The sequence below is a fragment of the Triturus cristatus genome, chromosome 9 (genome assembly GCF_964204655.1).
Source record: "Triturus cristatus chromosome 9, aTriCri1.1, whole genome shotgun sequence".
Lineage (NCBI taxonomy): Eukaryota > Metazoa > Chordata > Amphibia > Caudata > Salamandridae > Triturus > Triturus cristatus.
The window spans coordinates 941745243-941773207 of record NC_140592.1 but is presented as its reverse complement, the minus strand read 5'-3'; the positions used below and the strand labels follow the sequence as shown (position 1 = coordinate 941773207).

The 27965-nt window shown below is 44.9% G+C and overlaps 1 protein-coding gene across 3 annotated transcripts in view; it reads left to right on the top strand.

Moving 5' to 3' along the window:
• The window catches only part of LOC146799112 (epithelial cell adhesion molecule-like), a 77455-nt gene that overhangs the window by 27873 nt on the left and 21617 nt on the right, over positions 1–27965 (top strand). For all 3 annotated transcript variants that reach the window (XM_085628045.1, XM_085628046.1, XM_085628043.1), the window contains exons 5-7: positions 3493–3556; positions 4016–4114; positions 23925–24107. In XM_085628045.1, the coding sequence (XP_085484171.1) occupies positions 3493–3556; positions 4016–4114; positions 23925–24107 (346 nt within the window). The remainder of the gene's footprint in view (positions 1–3492; positions 3557–4015; positions 4115–23924; positions 24108–27965) is intronic.

The following is a 27965-nucleotide window of genomic DNA, read 5'->3' as shown; positions in this document are numbered from 1 at the left end:
AGAATATGGTCATTTAAGAATATCGTGGCCAAAATATCGAAGGGTAAGTGCAAATAGGGATATATAGTTTTACTATTCCTAACTCCACATCTATGTACCTTGAAGATATATGTACCATGTAGGTACATATATGTGAAGTTTAGTAAAGTAAATCTAGACTTATCTGTTGATATATATTTTTTCAATATTCTCTTCCCTCGAGATTCAGGGGCCGATATTCAGGGTGCAGACCCTCACAAAGGGTAATACTTTAGCAAATGCGAAAGGGAACTACAAAATACGACTGAATTCAGGCCCAGGCCTTTGGGCTTTGAACAACAGAGGGGCAATGTTATTGTGTGTTTGTGGGTACATTGTGCCATGGGCAATTTAAGTAGAAAACCAAAGGGGGTTCTGGCTCGTATGGCAGCAAGGCCAAACCAATTATAATGAAAAAGCAAAGAACAAGCCAATGCTGCGTGTCGAATTACCTGCAATTCTCGTGACCTGAATGAAACAAGGGCACTGACAACCGATTATTTCGTTGGATTTAATCCTGTGAAAAATCTTTCTAATTCACGTTCAGAAACATTTCGAACTGAAACAGTACATATTCATTGAACAATACATAAAGACATTAACTTGAAGGTGACAATATTGGAAACATTTAGACACCACTGTAATCATTCATACACTTGCCCATGAGGCCAACATTCATACCGTTCATACTGCTCATGCAACCACAGTCACATACACCATAAAACAGAAATCTACAATTAATAATCTTTACAAAAAGGCCATCAAACCACTACTATACATCATGATGGGGCTTAATGCTGTTTTTTACAAGATTGACCGTAGAAAAGACAAGGTCTACGCGTTTCGAATCCCTTAGTTGGCAGGGATTCTCATCAGGACCGACATTAAACTGCAAACAAAGCAGAGAAGAAAGATTTACTAAACTAACCCACTTTGTGAGTGAACAGCCGCATGGTCAAAAAAGGAGGGGGGGAAAAAAAATCTTACCTTGGTCTAAGGGACGGAGAACTCAGCCACAGCTCTAAAGAAAAAGCTCTAAAGAGAAGGGAGAGCCAACTTAGTTACTTATTTATGTGAAGTAAAATCTAATTAGCCACCTTGTTAGTACTAGGCACACCCATGCAACATGGAGACGACACAAACACGTAGAATGGTTATTATTAAAAAGGCTTACGGGTGTGTGGAGCGGTGTATGGTAGACTGAAGGCGATTCTGTCTACAATCAACATAGCCACGGGGTTTTTTTTCCAAGCGTTGTTAGGTTCAAAACAATATCTGAAAGTGAGAGCGGCATGGAATCAAAGGCGCGTCCTATCGCCGACAACGAGTGGATCAGGAATGATTTGAAAAAGGTCTAGGAGAGCTTACCTCCACAGGAGGAGAGGATAGCGGAAAGTGCTACGGCTCGGTCATCTGAAGCCCGAGCGAGGACTCGCGCGGCGCGTAGTTCGCCGGCCGTGTTAAAGTTCGGTCAAGTTATCTGAAAGGAAAGGGAAGGCTGCATCAGGATACTAATACCATGGTGGTCCTATGGGTTTAGTGAGATCTATTAGGCCCGCGAAGCAATGTTACCTGGAGAATCGGCGTTGTCCGTGTCTCTGTGTAGCTGGGAGTAAATCACCCGTTAGGTGGCTATAATCCTATTGGTGCATTTTTAGCCTATCCACAAAGGGGCGTGATCACCAAGGCTTCTGGGAAGCGTAGTCTAACCACCGGTGTTTGGAAAATCGGTAGTTGGGAATAGCAAGGGCGCTAAGGCTAGCGCGTGAATTTGGTAAAGGGCGTTAGTCGGAATGTATCAAGTAAAACGTGTGCGTGAACTGCCTTGCTACATACTGCCACCACTGCGCATGTGACTGGAGTGTATTATAGCAGGGGTGGAGGGGCGGAGTAGAGGGCGCCAGTTGGGCTGGGAAATCAAGTCATTAGTGTGGGCAATCTGCTACTTGGAGAACCCACTGCGCATATAATTTTGAATGTTTCTCATCTGTGGTAAAAGGAAGATAAATGGCTCAGTAGCTGAATAGATGCCACTCATAAGTTGTATATCTCGGAGAGTTCATTTAGTCCGTCTACTGACGTATTAAATTTAATGATGAGCATGGCTTCTCTCTGTAGTAGTTTAGTGTCCAAGTCTCCACCTCTCTGGTCTTGTTCAACTTTTGATATCACTGACCATTTAACATCCATTTCAGTATGCTTTTGAAGCGCCCAATGATTCACTAAGGGTGCATTTAAAACATTTTTGCGAATCCGAGACTTGTGTTGCTGGATTCGAAACCTTATCTCCTGGTTGGTCTTGCCAATGTAGAGTTTATTGCAAGGGCAACTGATGCCATAGACTACGAACTTGGATTTACAATTGGAGAAACTATCATGTTTCCAATAGATCCCATTGTGGGCAAATAGATTTCCTTCAATGGTTGAGTTGCAGCAAATACATGTGCCGCATCTGTGATGTCCTTTGATGGGCGGTAGGCACAACATGTTTCTTATATCGGTGCTTTTGGTCTTAGGTAGTGCGGCTCGCACTACATGATTGGCTATGTTTTTATCTTTCCGGAATGCAAATAGCGGTCTCTCATTGAATGTGTTGTCCAGGTTTTTTATCAGATGCCAATTTTGAATAATAGTTTTCTTAAACCAATTTGATGTTGGATTGAATGTGGAGACACAAACCATTCTCTCCGTTTGTGATTTTTCACGTCTTTCCAGTAATGTTTCTCTTGGAGTCCACCATGCTCTTTTGATAGCCCTTTTCAAAAGTTTTTTCGGGTAACCTCTAGCCAGAAGGTTCGCCTTAAGCTTCTCCGCATGTGAAAAATATTCGTCTTTAAATGAGCAATTCCTGCGGATACGCAGGAATTGCCCATAGGGCAAGTTCTCTCTTAGGCTACGTGGGTGGTTGCTGGAATAGTGTAGCGCTCGATTTCGGTCAGTTTCTTTTTTGTATAGCGTCGTCATTAGACGTCCATTAGTCGGGTACACCTCAACGTCCAGGAAAGGCATTTTGGTTTTGGAGCTGTTCATACTGAATTTTATGTCTGGAGTCCTGTTGTTGAGCCAATTGACAAAGGATTGTAGTTTTTGCTCATCACCTGACCATACCATGAAAACATCGTCGATGTATCGGACCCAGTTACTGATACAATCAGCGAATGGGTTATTATTATGGACAAATTTGTCTTCGTATTTGGACATGTAGAGGATCCAATATTGTCACCTTCAAGTTAATGTCTTTATGTATTGTTCAATGAATATGTACTGTTTCAGTTCGAAATGTTTCTGAACGTGAATTAGAAAGATTTTTCACAGGATTAAATCCAACGAAATAATCGGTTGTCAGTGCCCTTGTTTCATTCAGGTCACGAGAATTGCAGGTAATTCGACACGCAGCATTGGCTTGTTCTTTGCTTTTTCATGGGCAGTTTAAGGGCATTGATGATGTTTGATGTGACCTCTTCATTCCAACAGAAACCTGGTGAACAAATTATTGTCTGACTACACTGTGAAGACGCCGCGGATTCTGAGTATAGCTGTGAGTACTTTCATTCCGTCTAAGTTTGTATTGTGGTTTGTTTCCTTTGTAATATCCAACCTGGTACATTGTGATTCCTTTTACTGTCCATTGTATCCTTTGTATATTCTGGCCTCTGGACCAATACTTTGAGTGCAGGGGTCTTAGTTTGCCCCCCATGGTCACAGGTTCGAATTCCTGCTCGTCTCCCCAGCCTTGCGTCCTTCTGAGGTTGCACAAATAAGTACCATTGAGCTGGGTAACAGTATACATACACCTGTTATCTGCCAATAGTGCTGAGAGACCCCCCTGATGGTGAATGTGTGCTCACCAAATATGTAAAATTGAATTTGTGCCTCTTAACCAAGTCACCAATATCCATAGACTAATGGGGAACCTTGTAGGGGGGTCTCCTGTTCACAACAACCATAGATATTCTGACATATTATGAGATGATCACATGCTTTTCCTTTGTCCTAGGTTCATGAACTGAGCCATGAAATCACCATTAAGCTCTGCAAAAATGTAACCAAGGAACCGGTTGACATCGCCACCGTGGCCTATTATATAGAAAGGGACGTAAGTAGCAATACTACTGCCAGCATACTACATTCAGCCTGACCACTCTACATGGCCACCTCAGCTCCTGTGATTTATTTTTTTTATAATTCTGATTTTCTTGTTTTGACATAATACAACATTAAAATACACAATGTGATCATGTTACCAAGATTAATTTGAAGCAACAGTGCACAATGTCACAGCATATTTGTAATTGATCATGCCGTGGTAATCCCACTGTCTCCCCTAGATTTTGTGGTACTTTTGTTTTCAGCCTCCAGCCTTGTAGATATATATTATGCTGTTCTTGCACAGATTTTCATGGCGTTCCTCCATTCGGTGTAGGAGGGATGGTAGGAGATTTCCAAAATTGGATGATGTCTCTTTCTGCCACCACTGGCCCAATACCAGTTAGCCTAGGGTACACTTCTCTCAGTTGCCTCCTAAATCCTACCGGATACCCAAGATGGCAATAAGAGGAGAATGATCTATGAGCCTGCCCATTATTCTAGACAGTGTAGTGAGGATTGTGGACCAGTACTTTGCTATGACAGAGCATCTCCAGACATAGAAAAAATCACAGTCAGACGCATTGCATCGAAAGCCTGAGGGCGAAACAATCACACCAGCGTGACTTAACTTCTTGGAGGTGAAATAGGCAGCATGCAGACTGTATGAGGAGCCGCCTTGATGCAATAACACATTCCTTTGGGGCCATTTCTGCAGCCCTCCAATCACTTTTATCCAAAGGTCCCACCCAGCCTTGCCACTTTCCTTAAGCTTCATGAACAAGTTGGGGGCTTTGATAATGAGAGATTTATATGTAAGCGATACATCCCCATCCCCTTCCCCAGTAAGCCAAGGGCAACATTGGCTTCTAACATGATGCATTCAGTGAGATCAATCAAAGCAGACTGCTGGTAGGCTAGCACATGCTCGACTTGCAAATATTTATAAACTTAGGTTTTGTGCAGGTCGGACACATTTTGTAGGGTCTGGAACAACTTTGTCTGTTTGCCTTACCAAATGTCCCTCAACTTAAAAATGCCAATAAGATCCCAACGCTTAAAACCCTCTGACTGTATCCTCAGCCAAAGAGGCGACTAAGGCGTGGGTAACTGGTCCCCGCCAATCCAGCAAAGGGTGGACCACCAGAAAAGCATGGTCACAGTAGTTACATCTGGGAGTGAATGTGTGATGTGGCACCTGTATAGCAAACCCAGTATTTTATCACAGCCAACCAGGGAAATTTCAGTTTGGGCTGTGCTGTTGTACTCTCCGTACACTAATCAAAGAAGAGTGGGCAAACTAGCAAATTCCTTAAAGATGTACCTCACACAGAGTGTGAAACAAATGTCTTTAGATTTTTTTAAAAGACCCCTCACCAGCCAACCTAGTCGGTGGCATGCTTCATCATTGGGGTCGCACCCGAGACACCTAGCGCATCACAGGTGTTTCTTTACCTCAAATGAGACGAGGGAGTGAATTAAGATTGTCTTCTGGGTTACCCATCAACGTGAAACCTGGGTGCTTCCTGCTTCGTTCAGGCCGGAAGAACTGCCAAGAGATGACCGAGGAGGGACACAGGGAAAAGTTAAGTGATTTTTTTATTTTTCTCTCCCACGCACCCGCCACCTTGATCCATGCCAGCTGCCACTGCGTGTGCTGCAGAATGAAGCTTAAGTAGAAAGAGGAAAAAACGAGGAGAAATAAAAGATATTTCACCTTGTTATGCCTCACCTGGGGAGGCGTAGCATTTTGACGCATTCCCAGGTCTTCTACTAATGGTAAATCTGGGAATGCGCCAAAATCCATGGGTGGATGTGAGGGAAAACCCACGTTTCACCCATGCAACGCATCCCTATCGCAAAGTGACACAAGGCAGAGATTTGCACTGCCTTGCATTACTCCCGATTTATCTAGCCATGCAGGACCACTTGATAAATCTTGCGTGGTGCAAGGGTAATGCAAAACTTTGATAAATGTGCCCCTTAGTTTATGAATGCAAAGGCAGGATTGCCACTTAACCTGCCCCGAATGTGGACAAGAAGCGAGTTTGTCCATGTGACCTACAGGCTGAAGCCTTAGCCATACAACTCCAGAATGTTGATCAGCTGTGGCAGAGAATCTTTAGGGTGACCTACAAATAGTAGCAAATCACAGGTATACAGCATAAAGCAGTCTTCCAACTCTACTGTCCAATGAAACCCCTATACCTGTCCATCACATTTAACCCACATTTTCAGGGGCTCCATCACCAAGGCAAAAAGGAGAGCCGAAAGGGAGCAGCCCTGGCTAGTCCCTCTATGGACCTGAAACATAGGTGATAAAGTGACGTTCACTTTCAGCTGGACCTGGGATTGAGCTTAGAGAGCTCTAACGAAGGAGTGTGTGGGCTTGTGCGAGGGTGACAGGCATTCTAGGAATTCAATTTTGGTTGCTACAAAGGGGAATTAAGCCACAGTGGTCTGGATGTGTTAGGGAGGGGACTACCTGCAAAGCCTCTTGGCCAGGATTTAGGCATAGAGCTTGAGCTCTGTATTCTTACGGGAAATTGGGTGATTTGAGAGAAATTGTTCTAGTGAGTGCCCAGGTTTATGAATCCCCACAGTTGTTGCTAGATCAAGTTCCTTTCCCTATGCCCCCCTACTACATATTTAGTAGGTTGGGAGGGAGGACCGACTTAAATTTGCTATAATATTAAAGCGAGAATATGTATGACCCAGGTGTTTTGCCTAGGAGCATATCACTAATAGCCACCTCAATCTCCTCTACGGCGGTGGTCTGCTCAAACTTCTATCTATCCAAGGTGCTCAATGTTGCTAAAGGAAGCTCGTCAATGAGGAGAGTTGAACGCTCACAATAAGAGCATTCCAGTCATACATACAGGTTTTGGTAGCAAGGCAAAGTTGGAGAAAATCTCCATGGCTGTGTTGCCCATCGTCCCCTCTGAGTCCTCTATATTGGGAATCACACAGAAAGCAATCCCTCTGTTTGCCAGCCAGTAGACAGCTTCCCGGATTCCTCTCTTATTTTGCGAACCCATCAGAGGCAATCCAGCACTGCCTAGCTTCATCTAAGTAAACGCACTGCAAGGAGGCCCTATTGGTTGCTAGTTGTTACCGGAACCAATCTTCATGCTTGGTTAGATAATCTTGTTCAAGTTTGAGAATTCTTGCCTCCAGCTCAGCGACCAGTTGTTTTTTCTCCTTCTTTCCCTTTGAAAAATACTTTGGCTTTACCACACAGGGTGGTTTTCCATGTTGCACTGAAGCCACTTTGACCTTGAAATATGTTTTCAGTACCTGTGCCAGGAACTGAGTGCACTGTTTATCAGTCAAACTCATGCATTCAAACTACACATTGCGCTGTTACGTGCCATAGGAATCATAATTTAATTGCTACCGGGGAGTGACCAAATATCCTTTGAGGGAGAATGTGTGTTGCAGTCTTGCGCAGCATGTCTACTGCTGACACAAACAGGAACTAGATTCTAGATATGGTTTGTGGGCGGCAGAGATACGAGTATATTCTTTGGCGTAACAGTTCCATACCAGCCACATGTCACATAATCCCTGGGAGGTCACCCAATCAGCTATGCGACGTTTTCCTAGGGCTTTGCAGCACAGGCACTTGTATCTCACATGGAATCCAAAACTGTATTAAAATTCGCTCCTACAATGGTTAGACCTTGTGCTAGCCCTATCACTGTCTTTAGGTCTTTATGGGTGGATTTACAAATCTAAGGCAAAATGTAAACGCTAATAAAGTTTTATTGCCTCCCTTCGAGCCAACTCTCTATCGCCACAAACCTATGCTGGGCATTAACAGTGACCTGCAAGATGGACAGGGGGGGGGCGTTTTGTGCAATACTATTGGAGTGCACTGCGAGCTTTTAGCACGACCTGCATGGGACACTATCGTAACCAAACCCGGTCAGGAAGGGGCAATGTGAGCCAAAGAGATGGGTTTCTTGAAGAAATAGTATTGTCTGGGAATGACATTTGGCAAACCTAAGGACCTTCCCTCTCTTAATACAGTTTATTGAGGCCATTAACGTTCCAGGACATCACACTGAAGGAGGTCATACGGGCCATGCTAACAGAGAAAAGGCTTCACTCTGCTGAAGAGTGCCAGGACAGGATGCACATAATGCACTGCAGGTGACCCTATGCTGGAGTAACTATGGATCATGTACCACAGAGCAACATTGAAACAGAACATAATGAAACATATAATTAACGAATTTACTTACCCCAATCCACCAAACAAACCTCCTCCTCAGTAAATACAGTAAGAGCGAGACCTCCCCTATATAGTAAAAGAGGATGGCTTGTTGCTTGCAAATGTAAAGGCATGGAAGGGAAAAGTTGAGGCAGCGGATTCCCCAACCCCTTCTCAGGGGAGTATGGAGTTTGCCAGCCAGCTTGATGGGTTTATTCTGGGGATGAGACCCTCACTGGAAGCATATTCTGGGAGCCAATGAGACCAGGCGATAGATCCTCTATCGCCGATGTCTCTTTCAATGCGTGACCACCTTCTGTGTCAAAGGAGTCTGGTGTCTCCGGGGGAGTGAAGGTACCATAGCCACAGACATTCCTTCCTCTCAGTCCTCTGCTACCAAAAGGGCTCCCCCTTCATCCACTCTGGGCAGTCTTTCCTACAATTTGAGTGCAATGTCGCTTTAAATCTTTTTTCTCTGCCGCCCAGCTCCAAACCACCTCAGGTGAGTCAAAGAAGGAGTGAGAATTATAGATGGCTTTGAGTCCAGCAAGAAATATGAGCATGCATTTAAGGTCCATTGCTTGCATCTTCTGTTTGGTGGCAACAAAGGACTTTGTTTTTGAAGTGTCCCGGTATAGTCGGAGAGGATCAAGATTCGGCCAGATTAAAATTATAAATTCTAGACTGCCCTTGCACCCCTAAGGATTGCTTGGATTAGATGATTCAGGAGGCTGTTGACCAGGAGGTACCCTTCCAGTACAAAACCTATGGTAGACTCATTCACACACCCTAGCGCATTGGTGCTAAGGTGTGTGCCTGGCTCACGGCAGCTGAAATCAGCGCTGGTCCTAGGGAGAGGGAGGAGAGAGCCATATGTCTGTTAATATGGCGCTCTCCTGCTCTCTCCTTGTCACACAACGCAGTGCAGCCGTTTTGTGTGCTGCACTGCATTGCGTGACACCTTTCAGAATCTAGGCCTTACTTCAAGAGGGATGGGGGTGGTATGAGCGAACATCTAAGGGATCGTGTTCTGTTTTGGGAAGACATTCATAATTGCTTCTATCATAGACTGCGGTAAGGCTCCCTTTGGCCTGGCTGCTTGATACAGATTTAGTAGTCCAGGGGATAACTGAGTTCTATAAGTATCGTACAGTTGCATCCCTTGATAACTGATCAATTACTGAGTTAATTTCTTCAGTCATCAGTGGGGGGGGGACAGGCGATGTTCTGGGGTAAGGGTCATATCTATCGCATCTAAATATGCTTGAATCTGGGCATCTGACATTTCAGGAGCATCGCTGTATAGTTGTGCAAAATATTCAGTAAATGTAGCATTAATCTCCATCTATTTATTACATATATCCCCGTTCTTGTGCCAAGCAAGCAGATATGAGCCAAGCCAGCACCTTTCCAGTCCTGTCTCTTTCCGCGAGTTGTCTAGATATGTACTCCTTTGTGTCAATATTGGATACCCAGGAGACCAGCTTTAAGTACCCAGCCTTGGCCTCTGCTAGGTGTTGGGCAGCTGCCTGATCAAAAGGTGGACTGTTCCCATGAGGAGCAGGGTCATGACTGATTTGCATATGCCTGGGTCCTAACTGGGGTGGCATGGTGAGCAAAAGAACAATGGATTCAACCCAGATCTCTTGAATGGGGGTGAGTGGTTGGAAAGTTTCAGCACTCCGTCCATCATCTTCTTGTGCTTGCTTTGATTAGTAGGTGCAGCAGTTTTAAGGACATGTATGCAATGGTTTTTATCAGTCAGTTCACGTAGCAAAGCACTCTTTACAATCATATATAACATTCTTAATATTATAATGTTCTGTTCTCATCAATGTAATCTACAACCCCCTGCCTCCAAAAATATTTTTATTTTAACATATAAAATATAGCAAAGACGAATAACACTATATCAAGACATGGTCACACATTGGATGAGAGCGCCACGTGCTCAAACAAATTGATTGTGACTCACCGATGCTCTTAGCAAGAAAAGGACACACACCAAAGTAAAAGCCAGAGCGTAACATGAGGGTGGAAGCAGGTGGGCGGCGTCCCTCTGTTCTTTTTAGAGAGGCGGATGCACCCCATGAAGGCCATGTGACGGTGTGGGCCTCTTGGCGTCTCTCTATAGCTTCTACAATGTCTCATAATTTCATTATACTGCACAAATTTTAATATAATCTCAGAGAGTGCTTTTAACCCACTCCTCGCCCCGGCTGCATCGCATTGCTTCTTTTAAAGGCAAAGAGGAAACTCGGGGCTCTTGTAAGCTATTAATTTCAGAGGGAACCCCCCCAATATTACCGTTTGATCAATGTGTTCAAGCCTGATAGAGATTACACTTCAGCTCAGATTCAAAAGCACACAGGAAACCAACGTGTAGTATTTCACGGTCTAGTTGTTTGAGACAGCCCCACTACATCCGCGGAGCAGGCGTGGCCTGCGGGGAGGTAATGAAAGGAGCCGCCCGCTCGGGGGCGAGGTCTCCAATCACAGTACGCATGTGGCCTGAATCTGTTCCCGGCGCTGCGGCACTTAGCGCGCCAATACCCCCAAGGGCCCCGGGTAACGCACACTACACTGGCGACGAGCGGGAGATCAAAGACCCGCGCACCAGCTGCCGCGCACCTGCCGCACACCGAAAAGGAAATCGGAGCGTTGAGGATCGGCGCGCGCGCACGTGCACCAGGCCCAGCGGAGTGCACCCGGCCGGGCAGCATCACTGCAATCAGCAAAGGGGAACACGGTGAGTGCAATCTCACGCGCTCATCCCACGGGGGCAGCCAGCACAACAAACAAGAGAGCTGCACATGAGGCCAGCAAATGGGGAAATAGACACCCTGATAGCGAGTATAGGGCCAAAACCAGCCCCTGTGCAAGGCTCTACATAGTGATTTGGTTCCCAGGGGAGCTGCTGACAAACACATATGCCCACAGCACAGCCCCCTGAAGAGCCACTGCCGCCTCTACTGCAACAGGCCCACAGCAACACAGAGTTACACAGCAATAGGCCTAGTCACTCACTCTGGGCCATCACCGCCAATATAATCAGCAGGCAAGTGAGGAGCAAAGCACCTGCCCCAGGAGGACAAGTTAGCGGCTGACACTAAGCGCAATGGGAGACAATGACCAGGCGGCAGCACCAGGCCAAGTGGCAGCACCGGCCCACGCACCGTTCCAACACGCGGCATCAGGAGTCCGACCCCCATTCAGTGAACTGGAGGACCCCGCGACAGCCTCTCTCGATGGAAAATTTGGATAGAACGGCTCAATCACTACTTCATCGCAACCCGGGAGAAAGACGAAGCAGTAAAAAGATCCCTGCTCCTGCATTACGCGGGAGACGAAATCTTCAAACTATTCAAGCACTTGCCCAACACAGGAGCAGCAGCCGACTATAACGCAGCGGTGGCCGCGCTCGACGCCCATTTTGATCCACAGTTGAACCCAGATTTAGAACGGTTCAAATTGCGCCAAGCCCGGCAGAGAGAGGGGGAGTCAATGGACATATTCTATGCCCGACTTCGTGAATTCGCCAGCACATGCACAGAAGATGACCAGCCAAAGGAGATCCACACACAACTGATCCAGGGGTGTCGAGACAAGACGTTGAGAGGGCTCATCCTGCGCCAACCGAAGATCGCGCTCAAAGACATGCTAGTACTGGCAAGGTCACACGACCTGGCGGCAGCCAGAGCAAACGAGATGGACCAGGGACGGTCCGACAACATTAAAACAGAACGTGCCGACGCCCCCCGAGCCAAGCCAAAAGGAGACTCACTCAGAGTCCAAAGCCGGAAATGGCCAAGCCAAGGTGTGGATCGTGTGGACATGAACCACATGCCGTGAAAGACTGCCCCGCGCAAGGAAAAACGTGCACCAACTTCAGGATACCCAACCACTTTGCCTCCGTATGCCGAAGGCGTACCAGAGGTCGTGAGTTCCGGAACCGAAGGCCCCCGACAAGGGCGGTACGACAACTGTCGGTGACAGAGGTGACGCCACCGGAGGACACGAAAAGGAAAGGCAGGAGATACCAAGAATCGAGTGAAGACTCTTCAGACGATGATGACGGAGTGGCGTACCTGATCTAATTCGCGCGGGAACACAAACAACGCTGCAGGCCTCAGCCAACGTGCATGATCCACGTGGCGGGAACGGAAGTAAAAGCAGTCATCGACACTGGTGCCACAGTTAACGTTATGGGCCTTCAGCAATATCGACGCCTACGGCCATGCCCTCCAGTGAAGCCATCCAAAACCAGAATCTACGCCTATGGAGCGGACACCCCCCTTCCACTAAAAGGAAAAATCATAGTTCCCATCAAGGCAGACGACCTTGAAGTAACAACGACAATTCACATCATCGACAGGGAGGCGGACACCTTACTGAGCAGCCACACCGCAGAGGACCTTGGACTAATTTCTTTTGCAAGAAGAATCCAGACTCACCAAGTAGAGGAGCTATTCAGTCAGTTCCCTGAGCTGTTCCAAGGACTCGGACGCATCAGGTGCGATCCTGTCAAACTACATATCGACAAAACAGTCGTCCCAGTCGCTTTGCAACACAGGAGAGTCCCATTTCACCTGCGGCCACTGGTAGAAAAAGAGCTAGAGACTCTGGAAAAGCAAGGCTTCATTGAAAAAGTGTCGGGACCAACACCCTGGGTGTCCCCAATGGTTATCGCGGAAAAGCCTAAGCAGCCGGGAGCCATACAACTCTGTGTCGATATGAGGCTGCCAAATAAAGCTATATGAAGGGAACGTCACATCACGCCAACAATGGATGATATCATCGCCGATGTGAACGGGTCAAAATGGTTCTCAAAGATCGACTTGAATGCAGGATACCACCAGCTCCCATTATGAAAGGAAAGCCGTTACATCACCACGTTCAGCACCCATCTTGAGCTACGAAGATATAAAAGACTCAACTTCGGGATGTCTTCAGCGGCTGAACTGTTCCAAAATACGATACTGGAAATGTTATCAGGTTTACCCGGTGTGTTAAACGTCAGTGACAATATCTTAATCCACTCAGCGACGGCCGCGGATCACTACAAACATCTTCGCAACACGCCTCAAAGAACATGGGGCGACCCTACACAAGGACAAGTGCCAGTTCTTCCAGCCTTCCCTTGAATTCTTTGGGTACGTGTTCAACCAAGAAGATATCCAGGTAGACCCAAGGAAATCACAGGCCATCAAGGACGCGCCCGCACCGACAACACCAACGGAAGTGCGTAGTTTTCTATGCATGGCAACATACTGCGGGAGATTCATCCCAGGACTAGCCACCCGAGCGGAACCCCTGCGGGCCCTCACAAGAACAGGCGCAAAGTGGCAATGGGGGCAGAAAGAAGAAGAGGCGTTCCAAGGAATAAAGGATGCCCTTCTGGGAGAAGCCACGGTGGCATACTTTGATCCAACAAAACGAACGGAAGTACTCCTGGACGCAAGCCCAGTAGGGCTCGGCGCTGTGCTGGCCCAAGAACATGAACCGGGTCACTGGGCAGCGCTATCATTCGCCAGTAAGTCCCTGACACCTACAGAAACCAGATACGCTCAAATCGAGCGAGAAGCATTGGCCATCGAGTGGGCCTGCAACCACTTCCATCTATACCTAAAAGGGCAACCATTCACGATGGTCACGGACCATCAACCACTCGTTCCACTCTTCAAAGGGACGGCGCCTCACCCACCTCCGCGTATCGAGAGATGGGTAGTTCAGCTGCAACCGTACGAAATGGAGGTGGTATACCGGCCAGGAGCCAAAAATCCCACAGATTTCCTGTCCAGACACCCCGTTCCGATCGAGGCACAGGAGGACACTGAAGACGTTGAACATTACTTTCACCTAGTATCCACAGCGGCCTGTCCCCTGAACATGACCCTGGATGATGTCAAAGAGGCGGCCACCACAGATGCGGTATACAACAAGACTCTGAAAGCAGTCCAGGAAGGGTCGTGGACAAACTACCTGCGGCAAGCTAACTCCTGGAGTCCGGAAGAGCAGGAACAGATGGCAAAGATGTGGCAAATACGAAACGAACTCAGCGCCACAAGCGACGGGGTCCTGCTCAGAGGGCTCAGGTTGGTGATACCGCGAGCCCTGAGACACAGAGCGACACAGTTAGCCCATGGAGGGCATCAAGGAATCACCAAAATGAAAGCAAGAATGAGGGAGAAAGTCTGGTTCCCGAAACTAGAAAAGATGGTGGAGGAATATGTCCGGCGTTGCCCGTTGTGCCAGATGACAAGCAGCCTAGAAAGACCAGCTCCGGTGATCACCGAAGACGCTTGCACCGTCCCATGGTCAAGAGTAAGCATAGACTTCGGGAGTTTCCCCAGAGGGAAACACACGCTGGTGCTCGTGGATGCATTCTCGTAGTACCCCATAGTAGAGCCAGTGGCATCCACGGCGTTCACCCACGTAGGGCCCATCCTAGAAAAAGTATTTGCCATGTTCGGGTTCCCACACGAGATTCGCAGCAACAATGGACCACCATTTCAGGGAGCCGAGTTTTCCACCTTTCTAAGACAAAGAGGAATACATCACCGACGGATAACCCCGCAGGGGCCGCAAGCCAATGGCGATGTTGAACGTTTTATGCGCACTCTAAACAAGATGTTTCGCATAGCGGGAGTGGAACAAGCGGACCCGGAGAAGCGGCTCCATGAATTCTTGCGGGAATACCGGAGCTCGCCACACTGCACCACCCAGAGGAGTCCATGGGCACTGATGCTTCATGGCCCAAGGAGAGATCTGCTTCCACCTGCCCGGGGTGGTCACCACCCCCACTGGAGGCCAAGGACGCGCAAGACCGGAGAGTCTGCCGAAACCAACAAGTAAGCCACCGTCGCCGGGCCACACAGAGGACACTCCACACGGGGGCCACTGTCCTCCTGCGGGACCGTCGCCCTGGAGGAAAATTCAAAACTAACTACGAACCAGGGACCTGGACAGTCACTGCGAACCGCGGGACCATGATAACCGCCCAAAGGGGAGGAGAGGAGGTGTCCCGAAATGTGTCATGGTTCAAGGAAGTACCCCCAGAACACCCCGGGAGGCACACCGAGGGACCACCAGTTGGTGCATCCAACCAAACACCAGAGACCACGGAGACCATCACTGTGCCACTGTCCAGCCCAGCCCCAGAGAGCGGACCTCCCACCAGTCCGCCGCTGCAGGGCTCTCCGCAACGGTATAGTCTGAAGCCGAATCCTCGCCCAAGCCAGCGTCTGAAGGACTTCGCCTGCTGAGAACATCCAGATGCTGCAGGCAGAAGACACGCAAGTACCACCACCTATGTGGTTGAACTGTCTGAACTATTTGAGTTGTGGTGTTTTTGTTTTCATTGACCAAGTTGGATAGGGATGTAGTATTTCATGATCTAGTTGTTTGAGACCGCCCCACTACATCCGCGGGCCAGGCGCGGCCTGAGGGGAGGTAATAAAAGGAGACGCCCGCTCGGGGGCTAGGTCTCCAATCACAGTACGCGTGTGGCCTGAATCTGTTCCCTGCGCCGCGGCACTTAGCGCGCCAATACCCCCAAGGGCCCCGGGTAACACACACTACACAACGCATCACATGTTCATGGCGGAGAGAATGAGTCAATTTTTTAAATAATAAAATACATTTCTTAAATAGCCCTTAACACTTACAAACAACATTTTGTATGCAATTATTGTCATCCAATGCAACACGTTGCTTATTTCCCACACCCTGGAAAGAGCAAATGCTGATGAGACTGGCTGAGATTTAAACATGAGTAGCAGGTCACACGGTTACCTTCACGACTATTCATTTTCAACGAGATGCATTTTTAAATTGCACGCATTTACATCGCATACATTTCATATACATGATCATTGACTATTAATTATCATATGTAGTTGACAGTGTGTAGTTAAAATAATGCCAGTACAAAGCTAAGCTAACAGTGCGTACAGGTAAAATGCTCGCACAAATGGACTATGTGGTTAATGTGTTGATTCCTTTTTTTAAAAATCTATCCTCGTTAGTTCATGAAAACAATGTAAAGCAAGTTAAAGGCGTACGATAAATCTAATTTCGGCGTAAATCAGGAGAATGAAAATATTTTAATCTTCATTTAAAGTTATGTTCATATTACTGAAATCAGAAACTATTTTGAAGAAATTGTTTAAGCAAATGATTATGTTAAATTTAAGGTTAATTTACATTTAAAAAAGGCAATGAAGATGATGAGCATACTTTTAAAAATGTTTCTATAAACTGAATTCTAGTGCATTTTCTAGTCAAAGGCGACAAAAAAGACCAATTCCCCTTAAATTCGAGGTGTGAGAAGTTTGCAATGTCGTGTGATGTCATGGCATATCACATTCTATGTTACAGAGATTTATATTCAACTCAGTCCCCGAACTTATATTTAGGACTCGTGCTCTGATGTCTGGGAGACGCAGAGAGGTAGGAGCAGGAAAGGCGGGAAACCAAAATCAGCTTTGGCAAAAATGTTCAAACTATCCCCGCTCTGCTCTGAAAGCAGATCCCTGGCCTACAGCCGCCGGGAAATTGGCGAGAGGGGCAAAATGGTCATCCCACGTCTGAATGCGACAAGCACACATATATATACATGCACTTTGGAACAGGCAAACTCTGCGACACCTAAGAGCAGCACCATCTCTGCCTTAAATCACTAGACCATTCATGGCAGCCTCCTACACCTTACCATCCCACCCTACATTGTAGAATTGTCTAGCATGGAACCAGGTGTAGAGATACAAGTATTCAACACATTGTGTGGTCTCCCTCACACAACCTTGACTACCCACAGAACTACACGACACGGATGGCAGAAGTATGCTAATCTTCCTTATTTTGTCTGCTGGCATTGAACACAATCATGCTGTCTGTACTGTAGCGCGCTAATCCTAAAATAGCCACTAGATGGTAGTGTGTACCCACATATAAACTTTATTGACACGACTGCAGTTTGCTGGATCCTGCAAAAGTTTGGAATTTGCCGGTGAAAGGCAGGCTGCCCCCTCCCACACACACACACATACTGGAAGGGTTGGTGAAAAAAGGAAAGTAGATGCAAATGTATACCATACGAGAGTATCCTCATCTCAGTTGTAGAGTCTTGCCTGCTTTGAAGACTGATAGGGTGCTACTGATATTGACAGCAGACAGGGGCCTATTTAATGCGAATGTGTTTTATATATCGTGAAAGAATAATTTGGGAAATACATATTTACAAGGGTCCTGTATGTAGAGATCACAAGCCATGAATTTGTTGTCACCTCTGCAGTCCAGGATCGATTTTTTCCTCTTAGTTTGGTTGTTAAGAGCAAAAAGACAACCGCACCTGGGATCAGTCGGCAGCTGTGGATTCTCACACCTCTGGGACCCTGGACACTACAGCCGCTGCACCACCCATCGATATGCTGCTTCTTTTTCTCTTACGACTACCACTCATTTCTCATTCACCCCAGGATCTGCTCCCGCGTCCCCAGTGCGAGCCATGTCTAAAGACAATTCATTTAATAGTGTGTCTTGCCCCCCACATCACATCACCATCACTCCACCGCTGACGGGTGTAGGTCCATACAGTTATGTGCCTTTCTCTGAAGAACTCCTATTTTTACCTCTGTGATCAGAGGTTTGTCTCTCATGGCCCCTTTTTCCTTTTGGGAATTAATTATCTTTTCTGTTCCTTTCCCCCCTCATCCCAGATGATATATGTTTTCTAGCTTGGATCTTCCTCCTCTTCAATAAGTCTGACACCTGTGCATTTTGTGAAAACAAGTATCTCTGGATCATCTACAGTTTTCAAACTAATGACCAATTTCTAACATCCCTTTCTCCTTAAAGATGCTAGAAAACTGGGAAGACAGTAATCACCAGGCCTTTCTTGAAGTCTCCATGCCCTTGGCTATCAGTAATCAGCAGGGTACAAATCCTAAAAAAGAAGTAAGGGGACTAACCATGTTAGACAATATGCAAGGGACATCATGGCTTATGACACCATAGTGGCATAACAAGAAGTGACATCAGAAGAAGTGACATCAGATCTTAAGACCAGGGCCGGTTCTAGGATTTTTGGAACTCTGGCCAGAAGGGGTATGTGTGAGGTGCCTCTAATTTGCATAAACTTGACCCTTTCATGACTGTTTGCATCTTAATAGATGCCCCTGCTCCTGAAGCTGTAGCCCCTCTCTCTCAGCCACCTACAAGCACCTCTTAACAGCTCATAAAGGGCTGAAGGCAAGAGGATTGCTTATCTCCAGAGAGGGTTAATACTGCCAGGGAGCTAAACAGCCTGGCAATAGTCCTCCCGCTGTGCCTCTGCATGGGTAGGGGGTGGAGGCCTAATTGCAGGACAAAACTGAGCAATGTGCCTTCTTGGAACTGGGACTGCCTCCCCACCCCTGGGTTTGCCCCCCTGCACCATAGCAGTGAGGCCGGGGAGGGGCCCTCCTAAGGTGGAGCACTTGCAAGGTGGCACTTTCATGCCTTGGCCTACCTATGCTGCATTGGTGCGAGGCCCCAAGTTGGAGGACTGACTGCGGGGCTCTGGGCAGCAGCCCACACTGCCCATGCCCAGCGCCGGCCCTGCTTTAGACCTCACACATATGTTTAGCAGGTCTATCATGAGTACATTTGAGCACATTACAATATTTAACGAATTAGATTTTACGTTGGGGTTGTTCCAAAAAAGTGACGCAACCCTGACACAAAATCTGGGACAAACTTATACATTTACTTTTTAAAACCCTGCCACAAGGAAATTGGCAACAGGGAGAAATGTGGCAGTAAATCTGTTCTGCTTAACTGGTTGCAAAGTCTGCATTTTAAAATATCTTATGGGGTTAACGCTCCTGCTGCAGAGATCTTTGTGTGCCAACTAAATCTCATGGAATAATAACAATTGTAAGATACCTCTAGAGGTTAACATATTTGCTGGAAATATCTGTTTTATGTCTAGTCCTAGTTTTGAATCAAAGTAGCATAGAGGGTTAATATGTCTCCTGCAAAGCTCATTATGTATAACGCAGATGACAGATTTTGATTATTTTATGTAAATAGGTAAGTGGGTTACTACTTTTAACACAGAGATAATGTTTGTATTTGCAGTTCATAAATTATAATCCTTCTAATATAACAAAGTGACCTATGAAGGACATGCGGCTCCTATACCTTCTAACCCTCAATGCCTTATGTAACACAACCTGTCCATGGATTTACACACATATGATTTATTGTCAATGTAAAATGTGTATGTATGATGTAAAGCACTCTAACACCCTGCAATGGGATGAGTAGGACTATAGCGCTACAAAAGAAATCAAACAAAATAGTGGTATTTAACTTGTTATTTGTGAAAATACTTGGACAGACCAACACATCTGACATTATTATTACTAAAGGAAATGCAAAATCTCTTATATACGAGACTGAACAAAGTCAAAAGCATGCCTCTCTTAAGTACCTGTGTAGTGTTAAGCTGTGAGCCTTTATTTCCCCTCCATTGCATCTAGGTGTGAGGCTCCCACTAGCTCCCAGCCAGGAACTACAAAAGGAGGCGATGATGGCCCCTTAACTTTGGTCTTTGTTATGGGCTCACCTGGAATCTGATAAGCCCCCTTCCTGCCTGCACATTGCTGCTCAGAACGAAAGCAGACAATGTGCTGGGACTGCTGAATGCGTCCTGGTATCTGAAAATCACACCGGGTCAAGTTTACGATATTTCTGTGTGGGCCAACCTCTTTGCCAGGTAGACGGCATCCAACTTGTGAAAATAGTGGGTAGATGCCGCCTACCCGCGTGTACCCTCGACATGTGCCCTGGTAAGGAGAGACAGTGAGATGGGTTAGATTAACATCCAAACTAGCCTCTTGGGGGCTCTGGATCAGAGAGGGGCAGCCATATTGATTTTGCTTGACTTCTTGACGCCTTTGACACCCATGGCGATATATATATAAATGGTAAGCCTGCGTCATGTGGAAAGCTTGAGTGGGGTCTGCGAGAGTGGCTTGCCTCCTTTCTTGTAAATCAGAGTGTGGTGTGGAGCATTGTTGGGTTTTTAATCTCTGTGGCCTCGAGTCACTTGTTGCTGTGTCACAGGAACCATACCTCTCTTTCTCTCGCTCTCAGCTTCTCTCTATTAAATGGCTGTGTTCACCCTCTGTATTATTTACTTGTGTATCAGGGACTGCAGTTCCACACATTAAATAGTGATTACTAGGGGAACTTGACACTAACTGGACACTGTGCCGCTGATCTCGCAGGGTTGCATTTCATAGATCCACAAAAAATAGATTGTTACCCCAGTAAGACCAAAAGGGACCGGGCAGTTATCACTTATAAAAAATAAGATTCCCTTATGTGCCATGTTACTGATCTCAAGTAGTATACACTGAATCAAATCACACAATCCAATACTGAATATCTAACAAGTCTATCTAATTAAAATAATTTTTAATTCATACAGTACAAAAGATCTTTTTAATTTCGATATTTAAAATGTGTTAAAAACCATCATAATAATTCGTCTGATTATCCACAATATGGAACCAGAGGGCCGTCATATCGAATCGCTGACAACAAAAAGGGAAAGAAGTATCTTTGGGTCTGATCAATTGAAAAGGATTGGCTCTGAAGTACAAAAGCGAATAAGAAAGGACCATATGTAATTAATTAAACTACCTCCAAAATTGGAACAGGAGAGTAAACAGATAAAACTGAGGGTGAATACACTTTTACTAATTTTAGATTGCATCCCAAGGGGTCCTACTTAATCCAATTTTCTCAAGATATCATAAAGGATAATATTTGAAGAAAACATATCCTCGAAAAGGTGCAACATGATTTAAATATGTCTGCACTTTTGGAATTTCCCTGCTAAAACAAATTTAGATGTATTGTCTGATTTTATTATGAAATTCTAGTCCTGAAGAAGGTGGCAAGAAAATAAAAAGACACACCGAAACGCTGCAGCGACACATTGTTCTTTGACACATTGTTATTCGATACAATCCATGGACACATTGTTGCTTGATACAATTTTTTCTATGTTTATAAAATTGATGTGGTAATTAGACAATTGTAGTGTTTCAAGAAAAGTTTTGATTAATACGTATTGTGGATAATCAGATGAATTGTTATGATGGTTTTTAACAAATTTTAAATATCGAAATTAAAAAGATATTTTTTGTACTGGATGAAATAAAAATGATTTTAATTAAATAGACTTGTTAGATATTCAGTATTGGATTGTGTGATTTGGTTCAGTGTATACTACTTGAGGTAAGTAACATGGCACATAAGGGAATCTTGTTTTTTATAATTTGCATTTCATAGCTGACAACATTTAGGTGTATAGGAAGACAACATTTTAACACGTCCCAGACAGATTTGCTTCTCTCTTTACCTGCTCATATCATCATCGTTTTGATGGACTAAGACCCAATTATCCCACTCTAACAATTCAAGATTCCTATGGGTGCAAGGGTTATAAGGTTTTGGGTAGATATTTAAAGCTGTTAAGGTTAAAGCTGCTGTTGGCATCTCTTATCTCCACCACTTCAAGCCTTCCTCAGGATCAGATCATTTATATGCAGAAGCTTCTGGCCATGGCATCATGGGCTGCAGTAGAGACAAACATCAACCACTGCAGCTCTCCCTGAGCTGGTCTGCCTCAAGGCTCTTCATGTTACTTGCTGAATATTCAGAATCAAGCTACATACATTGTAGTTAAGTAATGCAAGGGGATCCATGTGGTACCAGTTTTGCATCAGCTTCTCTCACTCCCTGTTTCTCTCGCTGCCTGTAGAATCACTTATCGTCTTCTGAGTAGTATCCGCCACAGGTGACACATTGTTGGTTCATGGCAACGCTCTTGGTACCTAAAATATAATGTTATGTTTCGTCAGCTGGAGAGGCTGCTCTGTTATGAGTAGAAACTTCTCATGATACTTCCCAAGGTAAAGAGAGTGAGGCGTATAAGAAGGCTATGGTACTAGAATGTCGTGAATTAAATCTGGTTTCATGAAAATAGAGTGTCCTAATTATTGTTTACCTTATCATCCCTTTGGAGTTAACAATAGAGTATCTACCCCCAAGACGGTGGTATATTTGTAAACGCACGCAATATTTATTTCACACAATATGTTTGTCCAAGTTATTCTGACACACAACCCTGGGAAGACGGTTCTTTTGTTGTCAGGAAGTGAATTATTGACAAGGCCAACCTGGAGCACGGAAGGAGTGATGACATTTTACGGAAATGGTTAAAGATTTAGTTGTTTTTAAGTTGCTTTGGTATTTGGTTTTTACATCTTTAGTTCTGGGATTCGGTTGGACTGGATGTTTGTTTCTGAATTGAAGACTTTGCAACACTTTACTTTGGTTTTCGTACAATATGTCTTGCTCTTCTCTGGATAATTGCTCTTTTCAGGACAGTCTCTAGATGTGTTTCAATTTTTTAGATGTGTAGGCTTCAAAACTCCCATAATAGTCGTAGTGGGATCTCAGCCTTGATTTAAACAGTGGCTACACACATATTTTCTTTATTCTGGTTAACCCTCCTAATTTGACCTATTTTTGACAAATAGGTTCCATAACAGAATACTTATTACTAGGCCTGGGTGTGAAACTCTGTTCCGCTTGTGGAGTATGAGGAGTTTTTCCCACTCCGCGTAGTGCACGGAGATCCAAATGCGGAGCGGTGCAAGTTTTTCCCTCGCTTGCCAACATTACGTTGGTGAGCACGAACAGGGAAGCTTAGTCCAGACCACCTCCCGACAAGATTCCTCTATGCGGGCGGTTGTGGATGCCTGCCACGGCTCGCTTTGAGAAACTTTCCGTTCGCGTTGAGGAAGCTGGCGCTCGAGTAGAACATCTATTCAAGCAGCAGAAAGAGGCAGCGCCCTCTTGTGCTGCACATGGTATCATTCGTGAAGATTTTTCAGTGCTGCACAAACACCCGGCACTAAAAGTCAGCGTGAACGGCGCAACCTAGCGCACTCCGCCGCTTGCAGAACTCTGCGTATCGCAGCAGAGGTTTTTGGTCATTTCGCGGAGTGCCACGTACCTGTGAACTCTGCCCAGGCCTACTTACTACAAAAGAAGATTCTGTATGAGAAAGTGGTATAGCTTGTTGTAAATGTTACTGGGAGCAAATACTTGGACCTCAATAGCATCGAAGGAAATTACATCACATAAAGTATAATATAATAATGGGGTGTTTCTAAACAATCTTGTATAAAAGATCGAGACTGCAGAGTGTTAATAAACAGTTATTGATAACAGGCATAAGCACAACGCTATTAAAATGAACAAAACTGAAGGTTATGATAAGGTCAGTAGAAAGAATGGTTACAGCACTGCAAAGCAGTAACCTAGAGGTAATAATAGCCATCCCTATCTACCCTCAGTTATTGCCTGTTCATTAATGGGCAAGTAATGTGATTTCATGTGTTGAAGATTTGTCTCTATTAGAGCATCCTTAGTAGAGTATCAGGAGTAGCCTTGCGGATGGTGGTCAATAGTCAGGCATGGGGTTTGTGATGAAGACTTGAGGATGTACACTGACATCACAGCCATTGGTCTTTTTCAGCTAAAGAACAGCAAGTTTGCAGTCACCTTGGATGGTCGTAGCCTGGACATAGACATGGATTCTATCCGTGTACTGTTTTTCGACAACGAGCCTCCGCGCATCAACATGAAGACCATCTCCCCTGGCTTTGCGGCTATCATCAGCGTCATCGCTTTGGCCATTCTGACCGGAATCGCTGTGTTTGTAAGTACCTGCCGTACTTCTAAATACTGTGAATGGCTGCAGCACAGGTGACCTAGTCAACCTCAGATGAGAAATTTAGTGAAATAGTTTACTGTCTGTCCCAGGCACTTTTCTTGCCATTTGATTTAACGTGGACCTTTTTCCTAGATGCAATGAATCACTTCAAGATAACTTTACTATTGTAGCAAAAGCATCTAAAAAAAGACAGATAATACATAGAGCAGCATCATTTATTTTTGTCTACTGGGACCAGATTACAAATCCGGATGGGATGATATGGAGACAAGGTGCTGGGCAGATCGGAGCATGTAATTGGGCCTGTGCACTATACAGGTGGTTTTTACAAATTTATATTTCAAATGTTACAATTTGTATTTAATTTGTATTTAAGGGATTTGTCCAAAGTCGAAATTGTATTTAAAATCTTAGAGCAAATTTCCACTTAAGGACTAGATTGCTACACAATAGGTATTTCTTTGAACTCAAAGTTTGACGCAGGCCTACTTCAAATTAAAGCTAATAAATGAAGAGAAATATATTTCAAGGGAAGATGCCGACCAAGATACTGCACGTTAAGATTGTATTCCGATATGAAGGCAACCATGCTTCAAGGAAAGAAGAATATAGGGGTGCTTTCACCTAAGGCCGACGAATGAAGGCAGGCGATCTTCAAACAAAGGTCAATAAAGGAAGGCAGACACTATTGTCTTATGACCCACTGCCAAGGGCTGTACCAGGTATTAAAGACCCTGAACCAAAGTTATAGCCTCAAGCAACAGATACATTGTGTTCTCTAACGGGTGGGCCCCTTGTCTCTGGTGGCTTTGCACCTACTTTTCAGATTTTGTGAAATAATCCATCAGATGGCTCTTTTCAATTTTTTTTTGTTTTTCAAATCTACAAATCGTCCACAGCACCAATGAAACAATGTTATGGTGCCGTGGCACACTCTTGGGATCTGGAAGGCAAGACTTACTTTCCAGGTAACAGAAAACCAAACAGAAAAGGAGGCTAGCTAGGATTTTGCTGCACTTTCTTTTTTGTGTGAATAGGAAACCTTTTTAGGTCTCGCCTACGCAGCGCGCAAGCGTTGCTTAGGAAGGAGTTCTCTTGAAATCGCTCCGGGCTTTTATGGAAACTCGTGCATGTTCTGCACTGTTTCCAATGGGCACTCGTGCATGTGCGGCGTTTGCCTTGCGGGAGCGAGCAGCGGCGCCATCTATTAGCAATTATCGTGCTCGCTCCTGGAATGTAAACGCTGTACATGCAGGACTTTAACTTTCGCGGCTGCGGGGCCGTGCTTGTCTTTCACCGCTTGACTTACTTTCTATAACCGAGACGGTCACGCTCGTCATGAGTGTTTGCAGTTCTTAAGTGCGATTCTCTTTAATACTTCAAGATGTCACTGTCGCTCTAGTTTGGATGTTGTAATCTTCCTATAAAGCAATAGTATCCAGGCCAGGATTTTTAGGAGAACCGCTGCCTCCATTAATTGTTTCCGTACATATACGTTGGCTTTAAACGTGTTTTAGGAGAATATTCTGAAATTCTGGACTGGAATTGGCCCTTCTGTAAGAGGATGTAAAAGTGCACTACATTACGTCCCTGTGCATGGCTTTGTGAATCAGGCTAGGTGCGAGCCAGCAGCCATGGTGTCAACACTCTACACTGATAACAGAGGACATTGATGCTTGCAGACACAGTCTGCATTGTGGAAATCCCCCAAAAATACTTATTATATTAGATAGGTCATTGAGATTAGACTGAGTTTTTCCGCGCTGCTCGGAAATTATGTCAGCATTAGTTATGTCACGACCACGCATGAGCAGTTTAAGATCCATTTTGCATTGAGTGTGCTTCTCTGAAGCTTTTTCCAATGTTTACTTATCCGGTCCCCAGGCCCTGCAGACTGATTATTGAGATGCAGCTAGCAGGGACCTTTTTATTCGAGATGAGCAGTCGGGATCCTATTTCAGTACCTTGTCAAATACTTTTTTTCACTTCACGCAGCAACATTTGCGCGCTTGTAAAAAGATTGTTTGGCCCCCCCCCCCAGATATGCTTCTTGGGGCAAAGAATACATTAATAAGTACAGAATAATGATGCACAGCTTTAAAACCTAATCATAACGCTGCAATATTATTTGCACCCTACATTAATAGCATCTTCTATTGGACTAATGAATATCTAAGCTATGACTATCCTGGTACAAGAATATCGTTGACAAAACATTAAAGACCAAGAAGTCGAAAGTGCGTAGAGGGAAGTGTAGATTAAGAGAGGAGAGATGTGGCACAGCGGCCAGTGCGGATGACTCCAGAGCGCTGGTCTCACGGTCCTTTCTCTGGCGCTGCCAGCAGCTCAGCATCATGTGACTCTGAGCAATAGCTCATTTAATTTCCCCCATGGCCCGCAGTGCCTGGATACATTTAGGAGTGATAGGTTTGCGCTTTACAAATGTGGAATTATTATTATCATTATTCCTAACTTCACATCTCTGTACCTTGAAGATAGACACCATCAAGGTACATATATTTGCAGTTGGGTGGTTTTGATATTTTGAGTTCAATATTTTGTCCTCAGTATGTGTGTACCTCGATGTTCTAGATTTGATATCCAGGGGCATACTGCATCATCCGTTGTGGCTTAGAGTCTCAGTAATGGTTGATGTGATGTTCATCACTCACACTGGACACTGATACTGGGGCTGAATCAAGGACATTATTTAGAACGTCCAAAATTTACACACATCACAGAGGGGACCCTAATGCGATAGCCCCTTGAGTATGCATATAAAACTATGCACATCGTAGATTTCAAAATATACTCTACCGCCTCTGTTTCCAATTCTCAAGCGTCAGCATTACAGAGGTGCATTGCTGCCAAGCTTTAAAGGGGGTTATTGTATAACCTTTTCCTCTCTGAAATCCCACTTAAACCCATCATTAGTAGTAGCAAATGTTTGTTTTCTTATTGTAAAATATTTTTAAATACCAGCAAGGATTTATCTTTCTGGGTGTTCGAAGCAGTTTTGCATGACGGGCAAGCATGTTCCACTCCAATCATAGTCTTAATGCTGCAGAAAATCTGACACACTACCAGATTCCCCCAGATAGTAAGTGAAATTCCCTGGCATACAAAATTTGTTATTGGTTCTTCTATGAACTGGTATTCGGGATCTTCTAAAAAAATCCACCTTTTGATCCTAAATTGAACTTGGCTGCATAAACGTTTGTGGGGTTAGTCTTTCATTGTGGGCTTGTAGATCACCTAATTAAAGTGTTTGCATGTGGCATTTGTTATCACATTATTTTGAAGCATTCAGTAAATGTAAAATCAATTTTCCGGTATTTCTATGACATTGATTTTAGTAAATATGGGGCAAAAAAATACCACAAAGTAAAAGCTGACACCACGGAGTTTATTTTTCAAACGACTCTTAATGTGTGATGCTTCAAATATGCTTCTGATTGTATACATAGTTCTTGGCAACATGTCTACATACGAAAACAGCCATCTAACACCATCATGGTAATGCAGAATGTCTGTTTCGAGTTTTTGTGACTGAAGAGTAATTGCACGCTGTGGATAATATCCGTGGAGATGTAAGCCTCAGATGCAGTGAACAAACACTGTGTCACAGGGACAATATGTCTCCAGTCTTGGAATTTGATTTAAAACAAATTTTAAAAAAGGTGAATTTTACAAGTAGGCTGGAGTCTTGGTTGTTTCCTCCAATTGGATCAGTAGCACTAACACACCCAACATTTGTAATAGGAATGCTTAAAACAGGGAATGTCCTGCTGAAGGAAAGATCTTGATAAAAACAAACATGCACTCCCACTCCAACACGCATAT